The 22,044-nt window shown below is 47.1% G+C and overlaps 1 protein-coding gene across 13 annotated transcripts in view; it reads right to left on the bottom strand.

The window, feature by feature from the left end:
* The window catches only part of LOC127574553 (calcium-binding tyrosine phosphorylation-regulated protein-like), a 28,875-nt gene extending 7,913 nt beyond the window's left edge, over positions 1–20,962 (bottom strand). The window contains exons 1-7 of one of the 13 annotated variants that reach the window (XM_052023641.1): positions 20,809–20,962; positions 16,262–16,351; positions 15,170–15,236; positions 13,917–14,082; positions 13,702–13,755; positions 4,011–4,067; positions 3,042–3,731 (exon numbers count right to left, since the gene is read on the bottom strand). In XM_052023641.1, the coding sequence (XP_051879601.1) occupies positions 3,042–3,731; positions 4,011–4,067; positions 13,702–13,755; positions 13,917–14,058 (943 nt within the window). In that variant the 5' untranslated portion in view covers positions 14,059–14,082; positions 15,170–15,236; positions 16,262–16,351; positions 20,809–20,962. Of the gene's footprint in view, positions 1–3,041; positions 4,068–13,701; positions 13,756–13,916; positions 14,083–15,169; positions 15,237–16,261; positions 16,352–17,359; positions 17,392–17,424; positions 17,457–18,584; positions 18,883–20,808 lie in introns of those variants that run through there. The other 12 variants (XM_052023642.1, XM_052023632.1, XM_052023640.1 and 9 more) reach the window with 12 other exon arrangements.
* Between the last annotated feature and the right edge of the window lie 1,082 nt (positions 20,963–22,044).

Genomic DNA, 22,044 nt, shown 5'->3' with positions numbered 1-22,044 from the left:
TTCCATCTCCCTCTCTGCCCTGCTCATTCCAGTACCTGTCCATGTGCCTCTTAAATGTTGTCACTGTTCCTGCCTCCACCACCTCCTCTGGCACATTCCAGACACCAATGACTGTGTGTGTAAAATTTGCCCCTCAGTTCCCTTTACATCTATGCCCTCTGGTTTTAAACACTCTTACTACGGGGAACTGGCTATCCACCCTATTGATGCCTCTCATAATTGTATATTCTAGGCTAGTAACTGCAGTGCATTACGTGGATGCCACACACTCCAGCCTCAGTTTCCCAGTGGAGGAGGGTGGCACACAGCCTCTTTGAAGTGGATGGTATGGAGCTCCTTGTGTTCCGTTTGGAGCAGCACTCACCCAGGCAAGTAATCCTGACTTAGTCAATATTTATGGGGCTGGTCCAGTTGAATTTCTTGCCAACAGTGAATCCCAAGGTGTTGCTGCTCAGCAACGATAAAGCCATTGAATGTCAGAAGGCGGTTAGACTATGCCTTGTTGGAGGTGTCCATTGCCTGGTAAATAACATTTACTTTCCACATCAGTCCAAGCCTGAAATGTCGTTCCAGTCTAGCTGCACACAGGAATGGACTGATTTATTTTTTTGGAACTGCTAATGGAATTAAACATCGCTCACTCTTCAGTGAATATCCCCCACTTCTGACTTTATGATGGAGGGAAGGTCATTGATGGAGCAGCTGAAGATGGATAGGCCTAGGAATTCTAGGGATCCCCTGGGTGTCGGGGATTCTAAGGGTGCTGGGATGAATCACCCCCAACAACCATAACCATCTTCCTTTGAGGAAAGATTCCAACCATTGGACCATTTTCCCTTTGCCACCCTTTAACTTCGGATTTACCAGGACTCCCAATACCACACCTGGTCATATATTGCCTTGGTGTCCACAGCATTGTCTCTCACCTCACCCTACTCCATGTTTGAACTAAAGCCACGTTAAAGTCTGGAGCCAATTGGTCTTGGCATAACATAAACTAGACATTGAGATATAGGTTATTGGTAAGAGTGCCTACATAAAGCAATGCCAGTGATACTTTCAATCATTTTACTCTTGATCAAGAGTGGTCTGATTGGATAATTACTATTTGTCCAGTTTTTTGTGAATACAATATACCTGGGTAATTTTCCACACTGTCTGGTACTGTTCTGGAACAGCCAGACAAGAGGCACAGTTAGTTCTGGACTGTAACTCTTTTGGTGTGCAGCCAAGGATGTTGTCTGGTTCCAAAGCCTTTGCTGAATCCACTGCTTTCATTATTTCTTGACATTACAGTGCAAATTAAATTGCTCCCTTCAGAAACTTATATTTCAATAATGATGAAAGAAAAATGATAGAGAAATAGGGAGCTATGTGGGAGGGAAGGGTTAGATAGATCTTAGAGCAGGATAAAATGTTGGCACAACATTGTGGGCTGAAGGGCCTGTACTGTGCTGTAGCGTTCTAATAAAATAATACAGGCCCAATCCCAAGGCATTCTATACATACATCAAAAGCAAAAAAATAACTAGGGAGATGGTGGAGTGAGATAGAGGAGGGAATATGTTCTTGGAGATGGAGGACATGGGCGAGGTCCTAAATGAGTACTTTGCATCTGTATTTACCGAAGTGGAGGACATGGAGGGTAGTGAGATCAATGTGCAGTGTGCTAATACACTAGGGCACTTTGAGATAAAGAAAGAGGTAGTGTTGTGTCTCTTGAAGAACATTAAGGTGGTTAAGCCCCCAGGACCTGATGGGATGTACCCCAGGTTATTGAGAGGCAAGTGATGAGATTGCTGGGGCCTTGACCAAGATCTTTGCATCCTCCCTGGCCTCAGGTGAGATCTTGGAGGACTGAGAGTAGCTAATAGAACACAGAACAGTACAGCACAGGAACCAGCCCTTCAGCCCATAATGTTGTGCCGAACAAATTAAACCCCTAATTAAACGCCTAACTAAACTAATCCCTTCTGCCTTCACAATATCCATAACCCTCCATCCTCCTAACTAGCATAAGCAATTTAAGTGCTCATCTAAACATATCTTAAATGCGGTCAGTGGCTACTTCCACCACTCCCTCAGGCAGTGCATTCCAGGTACTCAACACCCAAGTGAAAAAAGTTCCCCTGAAAATTTCTTCCCCCTCAACCAAAATCTATGTCCTCTAGTTTTATCTACCTCCAATATGGAGAAAAGTTTCCTTGCAGTCTACCCTATTAATATCGCTCATAATTTTATATACCTCAATCATGTCCCCTCCTAACCCCCTCCACTCCAGGGAGAACAGACCCAGCCTCTCCTCATAACTGAGGCACTCCATCCCAGGCAACACCCTGGTGAATCTCCTCTGCACCCTCTCCAGCACCACCACATCCTTTTCATTGCTCATTCACTCTGAAAAATTCACTGGCTTTCAAAACCTACTTAAAATTTTCAGACAGAAAATAGCATTCGTCTTGCCTTCAGTTTGTCCCAAAGCATTTTACAGCCAATTAGGCACTTAGTGGAATTGTAGCAACTAATATGTACACAGGAAATATTCAAAGAGCAAAATAATAGCAACCAAATAAGCTGCTTCAGTGACATGACTGGACAACTTCCCTGCACTACTTTGATACAGTGCCATGAGATATTTTACACCACCTGAGAGAGCAGATGGAGACCGTTTAATGTCTCATCCAATAGAGCCCCTCTGACAGCCCAATATTGTAATGAAGTCAAGTCTGGTGTGGGACAATTATCCCCATTGGTGAATTACTACAATTCACTGCTGGTCATCTATTTATCTACACAAGGCCATGGGATGAAACAACTACTAGATTGGCTACTAAAATACTTTGGAATTTTAATAATAGTCATTACAATTCTACATACTATGGTATCTCTTGATTTTTGACTCTTTTGCTTTAGCATTTCATTTTGTTTGATGTATGGCATTATACAAAATCTGAAGTTGATGATCAACATTGTTAAGTAGAAGCTGTGTTCATTTCAGGGTCTGTAAAATTTAACGCAGATATGTCTAAACAAAAACTTACCAGTTTCTTTTACATATTCCATCTTATTTGTATGTGTCTCATTCACATCTGTTTTCTTAGTGTTCTGAAAATTTTCACACGACTTTCCTAACATTTCCCTTTTTATTCTTCTAGTTTCTAGAACCAAGGAACATTCACGAGAATTACACTTCTCAAGATGCTTTTTATGGTCACCTGGTGTGGCATCCACAATTTGTGCCAGTGAGTTCTTCTGTCCAAATTCCTTATTGGCTGTTGCTACTTCTATTGGATACGAATCTCTCTCAAGAGAAATTAAATATTGTTTGTAATTATCCAGCACTGACAAGTCAGTGGGCAGGACTGGAAAGTTCTCAGTATAGGTTGAAACTGCCTCAGAGTGAATTGGAACTGCTTTATGAATCTGATGGATGGGTTTCTGGATCACTGCCATGTCTGATGAAAATGCACGATTAACTGAAGGAGTCTCTGGAAAAGATGCTGACTTACGAGTAGTCTTTCGACTCTTGTGAACAGATGCTTTCCTGTTTGTGCTATTGTAAACTTGGGTTTGTTGTATTCGAGTCAAAATTGGAATGCTGTTGAATTCATTAGACACAAGCTTGCAGTTAGCGTGGGCACCTTTTTCTGTCATTTGCGGTGTTGCAACTTCAATGTGAGCTGGTTCACACTCAATGTTCCCTATATCTTCTTGCTTGACTGAAGCAGCATCTGGACAAATATAAGCAAAAGCAGATTCATCCCGGTCCGTAGAACTTGTGTAAAGATACACAAAACAAGGTTTATCCTCAGCTGCCTCTTCATCAATTTCCCTTTTGAACTCTGTGTTAGATTTATTAATGCTTGGATCAGGAAGTGATCCTTTCGGCATTAAGTCCTCATGCATAACAGGAGCAAGTTCTGATGAGGGGCTCTTAATAGGGAAGCAAGCTTTCTGGTCAATGGGTACAAACATGTTGCATGGCAGAGTTACATTTTGGTCATTCTCACCAGCAAGCTCTTCAGGCTCAGATACTGTTCTCTTCTCTGGATCTTCAGTTATCACTACTTGTTGAAAAAAAAACAACCAAACATCACATGTAGTTTTGCTTTAAGCCACATTAATAATTTAAAACTAAATATTAGAATCCAATTACCTTTCCTATATGATTTATAGGATACAATAGTATGGTTCTTATTAGGCCAATAACTTATTGGCCTAAAGCCACAGTTTTGAACCAATGATTCACGGAAATGAGTTTGAGTCCCATCATGCCACCTGAGGAATTCAAATTCAATTAATAAATCTGGAATTAAATGAACAAATCTAGTCTTGGTGAAAGTACCGAGATGTAAAAACCCTTCAGTAATGTCCCTCTGGGGAGGAAAATCGCCATCGGTCTGACTGCTACATAATTCCAGACCTATCAATGAGGTTAACTCCTAAACTGCTTTCTCAATTCAGAGGCAGTTACAGATGTACAATAAATTGCCAGCAATGACCACATCCTGTGAAAGAATAAGTGGAAAAACTAAATAAAAATAGAACAATCTCTGCAAGCTGTTCACTGCAAGACTGTGATTTATGTTATCACAACTTTTTGTTGGGAACGTTGGGATATTACATTAATGAGAATTTATTTTGTTCTCGGATATTTAATAGGTGACTGCTAAACTACACTTTATATATCAATAATGTTCTATGAAACTATCAAGGAAAATAATTTCTGTTCTATTCGATCAATGTACAAATATTCCCTTTTTGCCACATTTAAAAGAAAGGTCTGGCCCTCTCCTGAAAGCCTCTCGTCTCAGGCACAAGGGAAAAGGCAGTGCACATTTTCAGCACAAAAAAAAAATCTACTGCCTAATACTCTTTCAGAGACTGTATGACCAGCGGCCACAAACCCAAGTGAGACAGCAACGTCATGGAAGGGCAGTGGATTCCTGCAGTTCAAAGGTGGGGTGGAAATGGGAATAGATCGAGACTAGTTTGGATATCGAGACTGGTAAAATCAACTGCCTGAAGCAGTCAGGATTGGCAAAAGAAACCCTGAATGTTCAAGTCGATATGTATTAGAGTCAAGCACCTGACTGAGCAGCTATCGCCTAATTGATTTTTTATTATTCTAAAGAGGAGTTGATGACATACTTTGTGAGGTTGTCCTTTGCAGTTAACTGTTCTGTTCAATTCTGTAAACCTAGCGAAGTGTTCTACAAATTTCAGATTATCTGTTTGGCATAAACAGATTGGAGTAAGGAGCAGGGATTCAGTTTTCTGGATCATTGGGGCCTCTTTTGGTGCAGGTATGACCTGTTCAAAGAGGACGGGTTGCACTTGAATCCCAGGGGGAACCAACATACTGGCGGGGAGGTTTGCTAAGGCTACTGGGGAGAGTTTAAACTAGAATTGTTGGGGGGTGGGATCTGTAATGGAGAGACTGGGGAAGAGGTGTTTGGATCTCAAACAGAGGAGGCTAGGAGTAAGTACCATAGGCAGGTGATAGAGAAGGGACGTGTTCACACAGGCTTGAGATGTGTCTATTTTAACGCAAGGAGTGTTGTGAACAAGGCAGATGAGCTTAGAGCTTGGATCGATACTTGAGCTATGATGTGGTGGCCATTACAGAGACTTGGATGGCTCCGGGACTGGAATGGTTGATTCAAGTGCCAGGTTTTAGATGTTTCAGGAAGGACAGGGAGGGAGGCAAGAGAGGTAGGGAGGGAGGCAAGAGAGGTGGGGCAGTGGCACTGTTGATCAGAGATAGTGTCACAGCTGCGGAAAAGGTGGACATTGTGGAGCGATTGTCTACGGAGTCTCTGTGGGTGGAGGTTAGGAACAGGAAGGGGTCAATAACGGTGCCAATAGTGACAGGGTTATTAAGGAGCAGATAGGGAAGTAGATCCTAGAAAGGTGTGAGAATAACAAAGTTGTGGTGATGGGGGATTTTAATTTCCCAAACATCGACTGGCATCTCCAGACAGTGAGGGGTTTAGATGGGGTGGAGTTTGTTAGGTGTGTTCAGGAAGGGTTCTTGACACAGTATGTAGATAGACCTATAAGAGGAGAGGCTGTGCTTGATTTGATATTGGGTAATGAACCTGGTCAGGTGTCAGATCTCTCAGTGGGTGAACATTTTGGTGATAGTGATCATAATTCTATCTCCTTTACGTTAGCACTGGAGAGGGATAGGAATAGACAGGCTAGAAAGGTGTTTACTTGGAGTAAAGGGAATTATGAGGCTCTCAGGCAGGAAATTGGAAGATTAAATTGGGAACATATGTTCTCTGGGAAAAGTACAGAACATATGTGGCAAATATTCAGGGGGTATTTGTGTGGAGCTCTGCACAGGCAAGTTCCGATGAGACAGGGAAGTCATGATAGGATACAGGAACCGTGGTGTATGAAGGCTATAATAAATCTAGTCAAAAGGAAAAGAAATGCATACAAAAGGTACAGAGAGCTAGGTAATGTTGGAGATCTGGAGGAGTACGAGGCTAAAAGGAAGGAACTTAAAAGAGAGATTAGGAGAGCCAGAAAGGGACATGAGAAGGCCTTGGCGAGCAGGATTAAGGAAAACCCCAAGGCGTTCTACAAGTATGTAAAGAGTAAGAAGACGAAATGCAGAAGGATAGGGCCTATCAAGTGCAGCAGTGGGAAAGTGTGTATGGATCCAGAAGAAATAGTGGAGGTACTTAATGAATACTTTACATCAGTATTCACCACGGAAAGATCTGGGGGATTGTAGTGGGGACTTGCAGCGGCCTGAAAAGCTTGAACATGTAGATATTAGAAAAAAGGTGGTGCTGAAACTTTTGGAAAGCATCAAGTTAGACAAGTCGCCGGGACCGGATGAGATGTACCCCAGGTTGCTGTGGGAGGTGAGAGAGGAGATTGCAGAGTCTATGACGATGATCTTTGCGTCATCCATGGTGACGGGAGAGGTTCCGGAAGATTGGAGGGTTGCGGATGTTGTTCCCTTATTCAGGAAGGGGAGCAGGGATAGCCCAGGAAATTATAGACCGGTGAGTCTTACCTCAGTGGTTGGTAAGCTGATGGAGAACATCCTGAGAGGCACTTGAGAAGTATAATATGATTAGGAATAGTCAGCATGGCTTTGTTAAAGGCAGGTCCTGCCTTACGAGCCTGACTGAATTTTTTTGAGGATGTGACTAAGCACATCGATGAAGGGAGAGCAGTAGATGTAGTGTATATGGATTTCAGCAAGGTGTTTGATAAGGTACCCCATGCGAGGCTTATGGAGAAGGTGAGGACACATGGGATCCAAGAGGACATTGCAGTGTGGATCCAGAACTGGCTGGCCCACAGAAGGCAAAGAGTGGTGGTTGAAGGGTCGTATTCTGAGTGGAGGTCGGTGACCGGTGGTGTACCTCAAGGATCTGTACTGGGACCCTTACTATTTGTGATTTTTATAAATGACCTGGATGAGGAAGTGGAGGGGTGGGTTAGTAAGTTTGCGGATGACATGAAGGTTAGGGGTGTTGTAGATAGTTTGGAGGGCTGTCAGAGGTTACAGAGGGACATAGATAGGATGCAAAGTTGGGCTGAGAAGTGGCAGATGCAGTTCAACCCAGATAAGTGTGAAATGGTTCATTTTGGTAGGTCAAATATGTTGGCGGAATACAGTATTAATGGTAGGACTCTTGGCAGTGTGGAGGATCAGAGGGATCTTGGGGTCCGAGTCCATAGGACACTCAAAGTGGCTGAGCAGGTTGACTCCGTGGTTAAGAAGGCATATGGTGTATTGTCCTTCATCAACAGGGGAATTGAATTTAGGAGCCGTGAGGTATTGTTGCAGTTGTATAGGTCCCTGGTAAGACCCCACTTGGAGTATTGTGCTCAGTTCTGGTTGCCTCACTACAGGAAAGAATGCTGAAGCCATAGAGAGGGTGCAGAGGAGATTTACAAGGATGGTGCCTGGAATGCAGAGCATGCCTTATGAAAGCAGGTTGAGGGAACTCGGCCTTTTCTCCTTGGGGAGACGGAGGAAGAGGGGGGACCTGATTGAGGTGTATAAGATGAGAGGTATTGATAGGGTAGATAGTCAGAGGCTTTTCCCCAGGGCTGAATTGGTGGCCACAAGAGGATATAGGTTTAAGGTGCTGGGGAGTAGATATAGAGGAGATGTCAGGGATAAGTTTTTTACTCAGAGAGTGGTGAGTGCGTGGAATGGGCTGCCGGAAACGGTGGTGGAGGCTGATACGATAGGGTCTTTCAAGAGACTGTTAGATAGGTTTATGGAGCTCAGTAAAATAGAGGGCTATGGGTAAGCCTAGTAATTTCTAGGGTAGGGACATGTTCGGCAAAGCTTTGTGGGCCGAAGGGCCTGAATTGTGCTGTAATTGTTCTATGTCCTAAGTTGGCATTGTAGGAGAGTGTTTAATTAGGCATCGCTAGGTATGTAATAAAAACAGAAAATGCTGGAAAGACAGGTCAGGCAGCATCTATGGAAAGAGGAACAGTTTTGGATCCGTGACCCTTTTTCTGTTTTTATTTCAGATTTCAAGCATCTGCAGTTTTTTTTATTTTCATCACAACATACGTCCCTGGTTCCAACCGCACACAATATCACATCCCCAAATGCAGCCAATTACCAGCCCATACTATCCCTGCCTCTGGCTGGTCTAAAGCATGTCATTGACATTTGCACACATTGACAGGCTGAGCAACTATCAATGATTTCACTAAAGCACATGAGAGGGTGAGCCTTACAAACAACATTTACAAGACAGAGGACCTCTACCAACCTAGCCCCACTGTCTAACACTACCCCCTGACAATAAAGGTTCTTAGCAAGACCCTGGAAGACCTGGACAATAAGGGAAACCTCAATGATGAAATTCACCACCACCTTCAGTATGCCAACACAGCCTTTGCTCCGTTGAGGGAAAGGGAATTTGAAGATCATGACGTCAGATGTGGCACAAAACTCACGGTCTACCAGGCAGCAGTGATCCCTGCCCTCCTACATGCTTCTGAGACCCGGACTATCTATGACATGCATCTTAAAGCAATGGAACGATACCACAACACTATCTCCACAAAATCCCCCAAACTCACTGAAAGGACAAGCAAATCAGAATTATCATCATTGACTTATATGATGTAAAATTTGTTGTTTTACAGTGCAAAGACAAAACTATTATAAATTACAAAATAGTGTAAGACAAAGGAATAACAAGGTAGTGTCATAGGTTCATGGACTCTTCAGAAATCTGATGGCGGAGGGAAGAAGCTGTTCCTGAATCATTGAGTGTGGGTCTTCAGGCTCCTGTACCTCCTCCCTGATGGTAGTAACGAGAAGAGGGTATGTCCCGGGTGGTGAGGGTCCTTAGTGATGGATGCCGCCTTCTTGGAGGCACCGCCTCTTGAAGAGGTCCTCGATGGTGGGGAGGGTTGTGCCAGTGAAGGAGCTGGCTGAGTCTACAACCCTCTGCAGCCTCTTGTGCATTGGAGCCTCCATTCCAGGCAGTGATGCAACCAGTCAGAATGCTCTCCACCATACATCTGTAGAAATTTGTTAGAGTCTTTGGTGATGTACTGAATCTCCTCAAAGCCCTAACACAGTAGAGCCACTGGCGTGCCTTCATGATTGCATCAATGTGTTGAGCCCAGGATAGATCCTCCGACGTGTTGACACCCAGGAACTTGAAGCTGCTCACCCTTTCCACTGCTGACCCCTCAATGAGCACTGGTGTGTGTTCTCCTGACTCACCCTCCCTTAAGTCCACAAGCAATTCCTTGGTCTAGCTGACGTTGAGTGCGAGGTTGATGTTCTGACACCACTCAACCAGACGATGTATCTCATTCCTTTACACCTTCTCATCACCATTTGAGATTATGCCAACAACTGTGTCGTCATTGGTGATTTTATAGATGGTGTTTGAGCTGTGCTTAGCCACTGTCATGAGTGTAGAGAGAGTAGAGCAGTGGGCTAAGCACACATCCTTGAGGTGTGCCTGTATTGATTGCCAGCGAGGAGGAGATGTTATTACCGATCTACAATGAAAGCAACCTCTTCCTGCTGAAACCTCTCTGCATCCTACTCAGAGCCCAAATGCCACGTAGTTTTGCATCATCAGCAAACATGGAAATGTTGCACTTGATCCCCTCATCTAAATCACTAATGTAGACTATGAACAGTTGGGGCTCCAGCACTGTAGCACCCACTGGTTATAGACCCCAACCTGAAAATGACATATTTACTCCTTACCTTCTGTCTTCTGTTCACTAACCAATCCTCATGGATTGACAGCATATTACCCCAAACATCATGAACTACCCTTCTCATTTCAGTCCTATATGGACTACCCTTAGAATATCCCTGCTTCTAGACAACTCGGCCAGGGAAAACACCCACTCCACAAAAGCTTTGTCAAGCCCTGGAAGAATTCTGTAAATTTCAAACCAACTGCCTTTCATTCTCCTAAACACTGGAGAAGATATCAAGTCTGAATCCCTCTCAGTCCCCAGAACCAATCTAGCTGTACTCCTCAATGGTGCTCCCAACTGCTTGATACAACTGCATGTTAGCTTTCAGTGACTTGCATACACAGGCACCATGTCCCCTTGAACATCAGCATTTCCCGAACTATCCACATTTGAAATATGCTCTTCTGGTCTGAGCACGAAAGTGGATGCCTTCACATTTTCTACATTACATTCCATGCGCCATGTCCTTTCAGACAAAACTGGATCACTTTCAATCTTTATAGAAATTTCTATCATACAAAAGATACCCCAGTATCTTTTTCCCAGGGTTGAAATGTCTAATACTAGAGGGCAAACATTAAAGGTGAGAGGGGGAAAGTTCAAAGGAGATGTGTGGGGCAGTTTTTTTTTTATATACACAGAGCGGTGGGTGCCTGGAATGCGCTGCCAGGGGTGGTAGGGGAGGCAGATGTGATAAAGGCATTTAAGAGGCTCTTAAATAGACACATGAATGTGCAGAGAATGGAGGGATATGGACATCACGTAGGCAGAAGGGATTAGTTAGGCATTTATTTACTCGTTTAATCAGTTTGGCTGAACATTGTGGGCCAAAGAGCGTGTTGCTGTTTTGTACTGTTCTATATTCTAATGATCGCTGTCCCCTTACCAAATCAATAATCAACCCCTCCTCATCATACAATACTAAATCTAAAATACTCTGTGCCCTTGTGGTTCAATGTTCTAGAAATCCACTCTCCATTAATTCATCATTTACTGCTAATCTGGTTACATTTCAGTCCCCTATTATTACTGTCGAGTCACAGACCTGATTCTATTATTAACCTTGTTAAACACACCTCTAACTTCCTGATATATACTACACCTTACACCCCCATTGCTGTTTACGAACCTATAAAGAGCCTCTAACAATATTTTCTGCCCCTTGCATTTTCTTAGCTCCACATAAATTAATTCTAATTCTTGATTTTTTTTTAAAAAACATGTAGAGCAACACAGGAGGCAGCCACTCAGCCCATAAAGTTGATGCCTGCTCCCAGGGATCAATCCAATTAGTCCCAATTCTCTCCCCTTATTCTCTGTAGTCACACAACTTATTTTTATTTCTTAGATCTAATTAACCTACCAACACATCTTTGGGACGCGGGAGGAAACCAGAGTACATGAAGGAAACCCCAAGCAGTCACTGAAGAATATATATATTCTGTACAGACTGCACCCGAGGTCTGTAATGAACCTGGATCGCTACAGTTGAGGCAGCAGCACTAAGCTGCGCCACTGTGCTACTAAGGTCATTCCTCTCCACTGCTTTTATCCCATTCCTCACTGCACCTCATTTTCTATTTTGCCTCTCTCTTCTAAATAAGTAACTTGAAATGTTTAATTCCCAACTTAGTCACTTTGCAACACACCTCTGTAACAGCTATTGGAGCTTATCCATTTATTTCTAAATGTGCTGTTAATTCACCTCCCTCATTATAAATGCCGAGTGCATTCATGTAAACAGCCTTCAATCTTCTGTTTATGCCTTTTTTCCCCTGCTCTTTGGTTTGTATGACAGACGCTTGTCATTTTGTTATGCTACACTATTGTTTGGTCCTTGCTCTAACTTTCTGAATTTAGGTGCACCTGCATCGGTACCCAAATCAATCCCCACTCCTGCTACTCAAATCACCGCACTCCCTCCTCACTCCCCACACCTAATCATTAAGTTTAAAGCTTTAACTACAGACCTAATTATTCAATTTGCTAGGATACTGGCAGCACTGAAAGAAGATGCAGTAAGTGATTGAATTTCTTAGTTCACCTAGTTAATTGTCTCCATTTTACTCACATCATTGATTAATGATCCTCTCACATTACCAGACAATTTTAAATCCTTATTTGATAATGTTTCCTATTCATGGCATATTTATATTATAAGAGGTAAGATTTCTTTCTTAGTCACATGTACATCAAAACACACAGTGAAATGCATCTTTGCGTAGAGTATTCTGGGGACAGCCCGCAAGTGTCGCCACACTTCCGGCGCCAACATAGCATGCCCACAACTTCCTAACCTGTACGTCTTTGGAATGTGGGAGGAAACCGGAGCACCTGGAGGAAACCCACGCAGTCACGGGGAGAATGTACAAACTCCTTACAGACAGTGGCCGGATTTGAACCCAGGTCACTTGCACTGTAAAGCGTTACACTAACCGCTACACTACCGTGCCTGCTCTCTTTCATACTCACCTCTTAGCCCTAATTATTTATTCCACCAAAACCTTGAACGAAAATAGTAATGTAGAAATTAACAAAAAAATTACTCTGCTCCACTCTCACTCCCTGATGTTTGATAGGATCATGTATTAAATCTTGGCAGTTTTTGCCAAAATAAAATTCAAATTTTATAAGCTTTAGCCTCGGTGCTTAAAATCAAAGCTATGAATTAGCAATTAGTGCACTATCCCACTTCAACGTAGGCTATTCCTTGTGAAAACTGCCTTCCGCAACGAGGAGCTCATCTGCCCCTTTTTTTGTAGCTGGCTCAGAAACACCCTTCTAATTCTTGCCAATAATGTTAGCTGTATCTTTTATATAGACGTTTCTGTCATCCTGAGACTTCTGTAGTCTGACCACTCAGCCAAGTGGATGCTTTAACATTGCAACTGTGCATAGCTTTGTCTCTGCCTGGCTTTTCCCTTGTGCTCTAGTGGAATCCAGCCACCATATATAGCAGCTGTACTCCAGCCCCACCCATAATTATCTAAATTAGATGATCTTGGGACTCAAAACATTTCTTTAATGTGAAACAAGAATTCCACTCTGTTTTTAGACAGAAGTAGATTATTCTCGTTTCAAGGTTTGGAACCTTAAGTATTTTTCCACATCAATTGAAAATTTGGTGAATTCACATACACTTTAAATTCATCTTCACATTGTATAATAGTTAAAGTCTTTGCATGAGATCTATTTTGACTGGAGTTATCAAATGAAAACATTTCAGCGATGATGAACATGTTAGCCATGCTTTCCTTGTTCTACAACTACAGAATCGACAGCCGTATGGGTTTCAGTTTGGTGCTGGCACCAAATCAATCTACTTGAATTCAGGGTCCTTGAGAAATCTGTCATCCAAGCTTGTGATGGGTTTCGTTTCAATAATGGAATAACGCAGCTTGCAATTGTTAGCCTCTAAATACATAAATCATAATAGTTTACCAGCTAGTGTAAATGTGGCTTTCTTACCCTTTTTTACATAGAATAAGCTCACCAGTTCTTTTAAATCAAGAGTTGGATTATCTGCAAAACAGACATTTTCTTGATTAGTAAAAACAAAATGAAATACTGAACATCTCAAAGACCCAAAAAAGCTTTTCTCAGACAGATAAGAATTTTAAACCATACAAATTTCAGAAAAAAAAACTTTTAGTAAAGGAACAAACAAGGAACCGAATACAAACCAGCTCTAAACTCCAGTAATTCCTGGAAATAGACAGAGGCAAATTGGTGTATATCTGTAGGCTGTTTCAACAGAACAGTTTTCCCTAGTGTTTCCACAACAGTCTTGAAGCCATATGGAATTACAGATTTACCACAGGACATCTTCAAGGGATCTGTTCTGTAGTTCTGAATTAAAGGGAAAAAAAGTTAATGCAAACTTCATCATCCATTTTCTCAGTTGATCTAGATCCTGTTGTAACATTAGATAACTTTCTTCGCTCAGCAGAGGGACCTGGGTGACAAAGCAATCCATTTAATTGGTTCCTCATCCAATGGGTATCAAACCATCTGTGCACCTGCCACCCCACCCCAAATGCTGTGATTATAGCACATGCTATTTACAGGATCACATTTAAAAAGTATTTGGATGTGTGCTTGAAGAGCCATGGACCAAGTACTGGAAGGCAAGAAATAAAAACAGAAGATGCCAGATATCTGGTGCAAAGAAACATCATCACCTCTCCCAGACACGATTCTGAATTTGAAACACCATTTGCTTCTGCATCAAAATCTTGCATCTCCCTACCTAACTGCAACTTGGGAACCTGCTCACTACATCAACATGACAACCTTCTCGCATCGGACAGGAGGTACAGAAGCCTTAAGTCCCACATCACCAGGTTCAAGAACAGATACTTCCCTTCAACCATTCGGTTCTTGAACCAACTGGCAAAATCCTAATCACTAGTTTAGCAACACTATTTCCACTTTGATCAATTTGCACAAAAATGGACATATTTGTGTTTTTAATTGTGTTCTTTCTTGTAATAATTGTGTATAATTTATGTTTAATTTCTGTTTTTCTTATGAATGCTGCTTATCTGATGCTCTGTGCCCGTGATGCTGCTGCAGTTAAGTTTTTCATTGCTCTTTGTGCACACACAGACTTGTGTAAGACTTTGACTCGACTTTGAAAACTATCTTTTACTAATATTGACTCAACTTTCTGTTCTAGGTTAATGCAGCATAAAAATTGAGACTTCTCAAGAGCAACCTTAATTATTTCTTCCCCTGAAGGAGTGGAAGTAAAATGTCCTTTTGAGATGGTTTGTCAAATCTGAAGAAAATTCTTGTGTTCTTACAATGGATGACAAAAACATTCTTTAAAAATGAACAGTTCAATTAACCTACGACAAAAAACACATTTTGTATGATTCATCTCAATTTAACTCAGAGGAAAACATTAACACAAGATAAAATATTTTCCACATACCTTAGTTGTCAATTAATTAACTGCATTAATGCAGATGAGTTGACACACATGCCATCCTAATGTAATGCTGGAAAACAATGAAAAGTGAAACAGTAAATCAAACAGCTCCAGTAAGAAACAAAAACACAGAATGCTCAAACTACTCAGCAGGTGGTGCAGCATCAATGGAGATGGAAACTATTAATATGATGGTCGATGGTATTGGTATATTATTCTCACTTGTACCGAGGTACAGTGAAAAACTTGTCTTGCACACCAATCGTACAGGTCAATTCATTACACAGTGCAGTTACATTGGGTTAGTAGTAATGAGTAGATCTGTAGAGAGCAGCTTGCAACGAGTCGCCATGCTCTAGCGCCATCTTGGTCTGTGAACTGTCAATATGAAAAAGGATGGTACACAAAAGTTGAAGGATAATGGTCCTCCCCAGGGTACGGCAGGTTTCCGTTTCTGAGAACTGTTTGTAACCCGAACAGTTGGTAATTTGAAAATGTAGCCACAAACCCAGTTCCCACACGGCAGAAGATGCCGGCAGAGATGGGTTGTCCCATAGGAATAGGTAGCCTGAAGAAGCATTTTATAGTCTGTTTTGCCATTCTAAATAATAAACCTGATATTAACAAATTTAGCCTAAGACCACCTCAGGCTAATAATGATATTCTTTTAAAAAATTTTAGTGCAGACAAGGTTTTAAATGCTATTGACAGTTTAAAAAAGGACACGGCTGCTATGTCTCTAGACAGGATTTGCAAAATGGACATCGATGTGTTAACTAGAATGTATTCTTCCGGAGGTTGATGTGGCAAAATTCCAGCTGGTGTCAAGAACAGTCGCCTGCAGTCCCACAACAGCCGACAAATCCATCCTGTCGGTCTCCCAAACGCTCATTGGTATGTGTGGGCTGTACCTAAATTGGTTATTTATAAATTGGGTATGTTCTGTACAGAGAAAATGGAAGGGGAGTGGGGGATTTGGTAGTCTGTGCCATCTAGAATGTTGCTCATCCAGACTACTTGGGCAGCACCTCTCAAACCTGCTACCTCTAACAGCAAGAGAAGGGCAGCAGGTGCTTTGGAACACCACCAACTCACCCTGACAAGGATACATATTGCCAGTCCTTCATTATTAAAGAGTTTAAATCCTGGAACACCCTCCTTGGCAACACTATGGCAGTACCTTCACTGGAATGAGAACAACATAAGAACATAATTACTTGCTGTACCTATTTACTAACCTTTTCTGTTTCATGTGATGGGACCCCAGATCCTCTTATACCACAACATTTTACAATCTCATTCCAGTTAAGTAACAATTTGCTTTTTCATTCTCCTGCCCAGTGATAATCTCACATGTTCTGACATTATACTTCATCTGCCAACTTCATGGCTACAACCCATCTGCTGCTAAACGAGATTAGCATAGATATTTACTTGATGGCAACATGGACAAGGTAAGCAGATGGGTCTGTTTCTGTGCTGGATGACTCCACATCTACTGTTCCAGTGAATTCTTCGAAAGTTATTTCCCCTTCACAGTGCCTCTCTGTGATGGACATGATGCTAACTGGAGGATAGTTTCCTTCTTTTTGTCTTCCTGCTTTCTTTCATGGTAGTGATACATTTGTGGTTTTTCCGATCTTCTGGAACTACTCCAGAATCCAGGAAATTTTGGTGGATTACAACTAATGCACCACTATCTATGCAGCTACTTTCTATAAAGTCCCAGGCCATCAAGTCCAAAAGTCTTGTCAGTCTTTAACCATATTAGTTCAAGGACAACTAAGGATAGACAATATGTGTTGATCTCATCAGCATGCCCAAGACCCAAAAAGTGAATAAATAAAAATGTTAAAGTGGTTCAGAGGAATGATTATCAAATATATTGTGATCTGAGCCACACAAGGTGCTAGTGGGGAAAGAGGGGATGATAAAATTTATGGAACATCCTAAAGGAAAGATAAAGGGGATCAGGCAGCTCAATACTGCACATCCAAGATATTCAGTGATCAATCAGCAGCAGCAGAAATGTAGAGCAACAAACAATCTGCTAGAGGAACTCAGCGGGTCAAGCAGCGTCTATTGAAAGAAAGGAATTGTCGATGTTTTGGGTTGAAACCCTGCATCAGCACTGATGCAGCAGAAATGTACACCACTACAATCTGAAACCTCATGGCCCAATACATCCCTCACCCTATCAATACCATCAAGTCAGGGGATCAATGCTGGTTCAAAGAGTACAGAAGGACATCCCTCACCCTATCAATACCATCAAGTCAGGGGATCAATGCTGGTTCAAAGAGTACAGAAGAACATCAAGCACACCTAAAAATGAGACACCACATCAAGTCATGAAAGATGATTGAAAATTAAACAGTTAATGGGAGGAAGTGGCTCCAAGAACATCCCCATCCTAAACAATGGAAAGCCCAACATGTGAGTTCTAAAAGCAAGGTTAAAGTATCTGCAATCATGTTCAACCAGAAATGCTGATTGAATGATCCATCTTGGCTTCCTACCATTACAAAAATTCAGAGTCACACCTCAATTGATTCATCTTGGTTACCCCACAATCACAAAAGCCAGCCTTTAACTACTCCGATTCACTATGTGATATCAAGTTGTAGCTGAGAGAAGATCAAAGGCAATAAGAACAGATAACATCCTGCCCATTTCAAAACTACCTGTACCTCTAGCCCAGCAGTTCCAGTATAGTCACAACATTGGCACCTACTCAACAATGTGGAACATTTGCCAGGTATGCCCTCTTCACAAACAGCAGGACAAATCCAATCCATCTAAACACACAAGGATTAGATCAGGAGTAGACTATTTGCCTTTCAAGTTCGGTCTCTTTACAATATTTTTATTGAATCCATGAAAAAAAATAGAGTACATGCATCAAGAAAGAAAATAAAAATACTACTGAATACATTGTATTAAATCGTACTTAGATTACAATACTCTAAATTAATAATCACATATAGTAGTTAGTTAAAGGAAGAAAAAATTGAAATATTTATTATAAAAAAATCTACTCCCACTACCAAAACCCAAAGCTGTTAGATGGAAAAAAACAAGGAAGAACTTTTAAAAATGTAACCACGTCAGCCAATATCTGCATTTTAGTCCCCAAATTAGAGATTTTGAAAATAATTCAAAAAAGGTCCCCACAGGGTTTGAAAGTCTAGGTTAGGTTCAAAAACTGAACAGCAAATCTTCTCTAGATTCAAGTATGACATAACATCCCGTAACCATTGAGCACGAGTAGGCGGAGTAACTTGGGTAAGTTATGGGTAAGCCTAGTAATTTCTAGGGTAGGGACATGTTCAGCACAGCTTTGTGGGCCGAAGGGCCTGAATTGTGCTGCAATTGTTCTATGTTCTAATGTGTAAATCAGAAGCCTTCAAAGTTATACCTTTTACTCCAACAATTCCAAATAGTGAAGTCAAAGGATTAAGTTTAAAATTTAAACTTAAACCTTTCAAGATCATGGCTTATCTTCCACCTCAGCTCCATTTCCCTCAACATCCCTACATCCCATAATTTCCTTCACATCCAGAAATTTGAATGGACTCAATGACTGAGTCTCCATGGCCCACTGGGTTGGGTTGGGTTGAATTGGGTTGGGACAGCACGGTTACAATGGGCAGCAGGGACGGGTTGTGATGGCAGCATAATTGGGACCGAACCCTGCGCTGGTGGCGGGCCCTGGGGTGAGCGGAGGCATCTGACCAACTCCCCCCCACCACCCCCGGTGAGGCGTCTCCCCCACTCACCCCCCCACCCCCCGTGAGGCGTCTCCCCCACCCCCCGTGAGGCGTCTCCCCCACTCACCCCCCCCCACCCCCCGTGAGGCGTCTCCCCCACTCCCCCCCACCGACACCTCCCCCCCGGTGAGGCGTCTCCCCCCCTCTCCCCCCCCCCCCGGTGAGGCCTCTCCCCCCCTCCCCGGTGAGGCGTCTCCCCCCCTCTCCCCCCCCCCCCGGTGAGGCGTCTCCCCCCCCCCTCCCCCCATCTCTCCCCCCCCCCGGTGAGGCGTCTCCCCCCTCTCCCCCCCCCCGGTGAGGCGTCTCCCCCCCTCTCCCCCCCTCTCCCCCCCCCGCGGTGAGGCGTCTCCCCCCCTCTCCCCCCCCCGCGGTGAGGCGTCTCCCCCCCTCTCCCCCCCCCCCGGTGAGGCGTCTCCCCCCCTCTCCCCCCACCCCCCGGTGAGGCGTCTCCCCCCCACTCCCCCCCCCCCCGGTGAGGCGTCTCCCCCCCACTCCCCCCCCCCCCCGGTGAGGCGTCTCCCCCCCTCTCCCCCCCCCCCCGGTGAGGCGTCTCCCCCCTCTCTCCCCCCCCCCCGGTGAGGCGTCTCCCCCCCTCTCCCCCCCCCCGGTGAGGCGTCTCCCCCCCTCTCCCCCCCCCCCCCGGTGAGGCGTCTCCCCCCCTCTCCCCCCCCCCCCCCCCCGGTGAGGCGTCTCCCCCCCTCTCCCCCCCCCCCGGTGAGGCGTCTCCCCCCTCTCCCCCCCCCCCGGTGAGGCGTCTCCCCCCCTCTCCCCCCCCCCCCCGGTGAGGCGTCTCCCCCCCTCTCCCCCCCCCCCCCCGGTGAGGCGTCTCCCCCCCTCTCCCCCCCCCCCGGTGAGGCGTCTCCCCCCCTCTCCCCCCCCCCCCCCGGTGAGGCGTCTCCCCCCCACCCCCCCCCCCCCCGGTGAGGCGTCTCCCCCCCTCTCTCCCCCCCCCCCGGTGAGGCGTCTCCCCCCCTCTCTCCCCCCCTCTCTCCCCCCCCCCCGGTGAGGCGTCTCCCCCCCTCTCTCCCCCCCTCTCTCCCCCCCCCCCGGTGAGGCGTCTCCCCCCCTCTCTCCCCCCCTCTCCCCCCCCCCGGTGAGGCGTCTCCCCCCCTCTCTCCCCCCCTCTCCCCCCCCCCCCCGGTGAGGCGTCTCCCCCCCTCTCCCCCCCCCCCCCCGGTGAGGCGTCTCCCCCCCTCTCCCCCCCCCCCCCCGGTGAGGCGTCTCCCCCCCTCTCTCCCCCCCCCCCGGTGAGGCGTCTCCCCCCCTCTCTCCCCCCCCCCCGGTGAGGCGTCTCCCCCCCTCTCTCCCCCCCTCTCCCCCCCCCCCCCGGTGAGGCGTCTCCCCCCTCTCTCCCCCCCTCTCCCCCCCCCCTCTCTCTCCCCCCCTCTCCCCCCCCCTCTCTCTCCCCCCCTCTCCCCCCCCCCCTCTCTCCCCCCCTCTCCCCCCCCCCCGGTGAGGCCTCTCCCCCCCCTCCCTCTCCCCCCCTCTCCCCCCCCCCCGGTGAGGCGTCTCCCCCCCCCCCCGGTGAGGCGTCTCCCCCCCTCTCTCCCCCCCTCTCCCCCCCCCCCCGGTGAGGCGTCTCCCCCCTCTCTCCCCCCCTCTCCCCCCCTCTCTCCCCCCCTCTCCCCCCCTCTCTCCCCCTCTCCCCTCTCCCCTCTCCCCCCCTCTCTCCCCCCCTCTCCCCTCTCCCCCCCTCTCCCCCCCCCCCTCCCCTCTCCCCCCCTCTCCCCCCCCCCGGTGAGGCAGCAGCACGAGGGGCCGAACGGCGCGCGCTCCTGACGCCGGTCACGTGCCGCCCCTCCCGCGCGGTCCGGCCGGGCGCATGCGCCGCTGCTGCTTCTCCCTCCCACCGGCGCCTCCGCCGCCCATTACCGCCCGGAGCGGGCGCTCCGCCTCGCACCGTCGCCCGTCGCCGGTCGGGGCCCGGGCGGCCGCTCGACCCTCCGCCTCACCCCGGGCGCTGGAGCCCGGCGCGCATGCGCGGCGCCGTCGGCATTGTAACGGTTGGAGCTGCGCAAGGGCGGGATTGTTGACGTCACTCTCCCGCCAAGGCGGACACGTGACCCGGCAGAGGGGGGGGGCCGTCCCCGGAGCATGCGCCCCTCCTGCTCCCGGCCCCTCCCCTCCCTCCTCCCCCACCCCTCCCTCCCACCCCTCCCTTCCCCACCCCCCCCCACCCTCCTCCCCCACCCCTCCCTCCCACCCCTCCCTTCCCCACCCCCCACCCTCCTCCCCCACCCCTCCCTTCCCCACCCCCCACCCTCCTCCCCCACCCCTCCCTTCCCCACCCCCCACCCTCCTCCCCCACCCCTCCCTCCCACCCCTCCCTTCCCCACCCCCCCCCACCCTCCTCCCCCACCCCTCCCTCCCACCCCTCCCTTCCCCACCCCACCCCTCCCTCCCACCCCTCCCTTCCCCACCCCCCCCACCCTCCTCCCCCACCCCTCCCTCCCACCCCTCCCTTCCCCACCCCCCCACCCTCCTCCCCCACCCTTCCCTTTCCCTCCCCCACCCTTCCCCTCCTCGCCCACCCTCCTAAACCCCTCCCTGCCCCACCCCTCCCTTCCCCACCCCCCCACCCTCCTCCCCCACCCCTCCCTCCCACCCCTCCCTTCCCCACCCCCCCACCCTCCTCCCCCACCCCTCCCTCCCACCCCTCCCTTCCCCACCCCCCCACCCTCCTCCCCCACCCCTCCCTCCCACCCCTCCCTTCCCCACCCCCCCCACCCTCCTCCCCCACCCCTCCCTTCCCCACCCCCCCCACCCTCCTCCCCCACCCCTCCCTCCCACCCCTCCCTTCCCCACCCCCCCACCCTCCTCCCCCACCCCTCCCTTTCCCTCCCCCACCCTTCCCCTCCTCGCCCACCCTCCTAAACCCCTCCCTGCCCCACCCCTCCCCATCCTCCCCCACCCTTCCCTTTCCCTCCCTTCCCCACCCCCTGCCCCACTCCTCCCTCTCCCTCCTCCCCCACACCTCCCTCTCCCTCCCCCTTCTCCCCCACACCTCCCTCTCCCTCCCCCCACCCTTCCCCTCCGCACCCCTCCGACCCTTCCCATCCCGGCTTGGTACGGCAGCTGCTCTGCCCAGGACCGCAAGAAGCTGCAGAG

The sequence above is a fragment of the Pristis pectinata genome, chromosome 9 (assembly GCF_009764475.1).
Source record: "Pristis pectinata isolate sPriPec2 chromosome 9, sPriPec2.1.pri, whole genome shotgun sequence".
Classification (NCBI taxonomy): Eukaryota; Metazoa; Chordata; class Chondrichthyes; order Rhinopristiformes; family Pristidae; genus Pristis; species Pristis pectinata.
This window is presented reverse-complemented; position numbering and strand designations above follow the sequence as displayed.